At 45.9% G+C, this 2751-nt stretch overlaps 1 protein-coding gene across 1 annotated transcript; it reads right to left on the bottom strand.

Moving 5' to 3' along the window:
- Nucleotides 1-434: 434 nt before the first annotated feature.
- On the bottom strand, nt 435-2235 carry LOC134082326 (uncharacterized protein C1orf232). The gene is made up of 3 exons (XM_062537973.1): nt 2129-2235; nt 1237-1376; nt 435-816 (listed from the first exon to the last, which is right to left on the bottom strand). Exons 1-3 carry the CDS (start codon nt 2183-2185, stop codon nt 435-437), a joined length of 579 nt encoding a protein of 192 aa, XP_062393957.1. The 5' UTR covers nt 2186-2235.
- Between the last annotated feature and the right edge of the window lie 516 nt (nt 2236-2751).

Here is a 2751-nt window from a genome sequence, read left to right as displayed (position 1 = left end):
ATATGGTCTCAGCCGTGCCCATCACCACCTTTAAAATGACTCATGTGTGCTTGGACAAATGAAAAGACGAGAATGAAGAGTTTTCTATGTGAATTTACAGACGTTTTTGGTGCTATTCCCTGAAGTACTGGTGAAAGAAACAAGAGAGTTCTTACACACATTGAATTAAATGCATCGAAAAAGGCCAGAGTCTGCTGTTTTTAGAGATATTTCTATAAGCTCTGAGAAAGTCCTTAGAGCTGCTGATGAATCAAATGACTATGAATGATTCAAGCCAAAATCAGCAGACACTGTGACCTTGTGGACTGTTTAGGGAGCCCCCCAGGTGTTTGATGTTTTTTTCCCTCGGCATTCTCACCCCTTTACAATCCTCCTCTTGCTCCCCTAGCCACCTACCCACCCACCTGCCTACAAACTCTGCACGCTGCGGTCGGCTAGTTGGTCTTGGCCATGCCTTTGGTCTTGAGCTCGGCCAGCTTGCTGGTGACAAAGTTCCATTTGAGTGCCGTCTCCCCGTTGCCGCCCCCTCCCAGAGACGTGTACTTGGAGAAGCTGTTGCTGTTGCCCTCCTCCTCCTGCCCAGAGGCCCCCGCTTCGCCTCCTCCTCCTTCTTCTTCCTGGTTCTCCACCTCCGGGCTCCTCCCCTCGTTGTCAATCCCCGCCTCCACGTCGCCTTCTGACCCCGCCTCCGTTGCCATGGCAGCCGCGGCGGCTGCCTGGGCCTGCTTGGCCTGCTGCAGCTTGGTGGCGAAGTTGTCCCAGAAGCCCGTCAGGCGCTTGTTGGGCCGAGGCTCCTCTGGCCTCACTGCCAACGGGCTGCAAGGGAACCACACAGACACGGCTCAAAGAGCACCAAGCTTATTGGAGTCAAATTGCCCCCATGGATCCATTAACATATCTATTTATTTATTTATTTATTTTCATATATCTATCTATATCTATATATATATATTTCTATCTATCTGTATCTATCTTTCTAAGAGACATGCATGAAATGCAGAGAAATGAAATGCAAGAAAGCAACAGGTCAAGAAGAAAGTATGAAACCAGTCAGCATAGGCTTAACCATGAATACTTGAATGGGTAGTGTGGAGGTGGTGGTGGGGTGGTAATGCTAGTGTAAGGCTGAAGATGGTGACAGAGGTAATGATAGTGATGACGATGACAATAATGATGATGATGATGATGATGATGATGATGGTGATGATGTTGATGGCGGTGGTGGCGTATACTCACTGGTCGGGTATGGGCTCTGGTTCCGGTTGGCTCTCCGGTTCCGTCTCGGTGTCCGTCTCCGACTCCAGCAGCTGGTGCTCGTCCTCTTTGTTGAAGAGCGCGGTGACACTTTTCCAGCCCTTCACGCTGGCTCCCTGCATCTGATCAAAGCACAGCCGACATGTTCCTTAGCCCTCCTCGCCTCGTTAAAATCGGTCATGCCGCTGTGCAGCACGGCTTCAGCAGGACTGACTAATTCATCGTGTGTGGTTTCAAGTGTAGAGTGTTTAAGGCAGCAGGCTACTTAAGGCCACTTGAAGCCTCCACATCCCCAAACACCTCGTTTTCAGCACTGAGGAAACAGTTTGCTATGTGACTCTTTAGTTTTACACTCCTGCCCAGGGAAAGGGAACTCAACCTTTCTACATACCCATACTGAACTGCACTACTGAACACCAACTGATTACTGCATCACTTTCCTGTGGCTATAGTACAAGCTGTCCAGATTCTCTCAGCCTGAGGTTCACTGCACTAGACTTCAGTGCAGTCCTGGTTTGCTTGGTGTCCAGAAAAACATATGTATATACACATATCATTTAAATGTAATACATATATCTATTAAAAATGGCCTTTAGCCACATATCTCTCCACCACACAAAACTCAAACCCTCACACTCTCACGGTTAAGGAGGTGTGTTAAAACATGCTTTTGTCCTTTTCATTATTTAACACTGTGGTAAAGTATTCTTTATTTTTTGTGTCAACCACATTTGTCAACTATGAGACTGTGCTCTATATAAAACAGACATGACTTGAATGCACCCCACCCCAATAGTGTCTGTCTGATCCTCCTTTTAGTCTCACACAGGTGGAATCTCTGCTGGTAGGCAGGTATGGTTTGGCTGTTACTCACTTTTTTGGCCAACTGCGAGACGGCATTGGGCCCCTCGTCCTCCTGTATCGGAGACATGTCCACTTCCGGCTCGACCTGAACGCAAATTACACACAAACAAAGAATTGTCATTGTCTTTTATTTAGTCTCTCTACACATACTGTACAACATGTTGTTGTGGGTTCAATTCCCGGCTTCTGCCCTTGTCGTGTAATTGACATGTCTGTCGTTTTGGATTCACTAAAAAAAAAAAAAAGCTAAATGATGAAGAGTTCAGATGCAAAACCCACGAAATACCACTCTCTTCCTGGTCTGAAATATTGATTTGACAATACTTTAAAAGAAAAGTGGTCAGGCCGATTTAGAAGGCATTGCATGATCTGAACCCCTGAACCCTAAAATGTAAATGCAACATGCGTGTTTCATGATCCAATCATAAGCAAGCAGCTCTAAGTGCATTCAAAATGCACTGGAAATCTGTTCACTCAGAATTTTATGGCCACGTTCTTAGAGGATGAAGGTGGTCTGGCACCCTGCCAGGGTCCTTACATCTGGACTAGACATGCTAAAATGTGAGGAAGATTTTCAAAATGATGACATGAAGAGTTTTCACAAATGCAGAAAACCAAAATAAATAAATAAAT

The sequence above is a fragment of the Sardina pilchardus genome, chromosome 6 (assembly GCF_963854185.1).
Source record: "Sardina pilchardus chromosome 6, fSarPil1.1, whole genome shotgun sequence".
NCBI lineage: Eukaryota > Metazoa > Chordata > Actinopteri > Clupeiformes > Clupeidae > Sardina > Sardina pilchardus.
The sequence above is the reverse complement of the archived record's forward strand: the minus strand, read 5'-3'. Positions and strand labels throughout refer to the sequence as shown.

What these genes read in the sequence shown, in the direction of transcription:
- LOC134082326 (XM_062537973.1), bottom strand. Translation starts at nt 2,185, where the DNA reads ATGTCTCCGATACAGGAGGACGAGGGGCCCAATGCCGTCTCGCAGTTG. An exon ending in TCTCGCAGTTGGCCAAAAAA is followed by an intron (nt 1,377 to 2,128) that starts GTGAGTAACAGC and finishes TGCTTTGATCAG; the next exon opens with ATGCAGGGAGCCAGCGTGAA. An exon ending in CCAGAGCCCATACCCGACCA is followed by an intron (nt 817 to 1,236) that starts GTGAGTATACGC and finishes GTTCCCTTGCAG; the next exon opens with CCCGTTGGCAGTGAGGCCAG.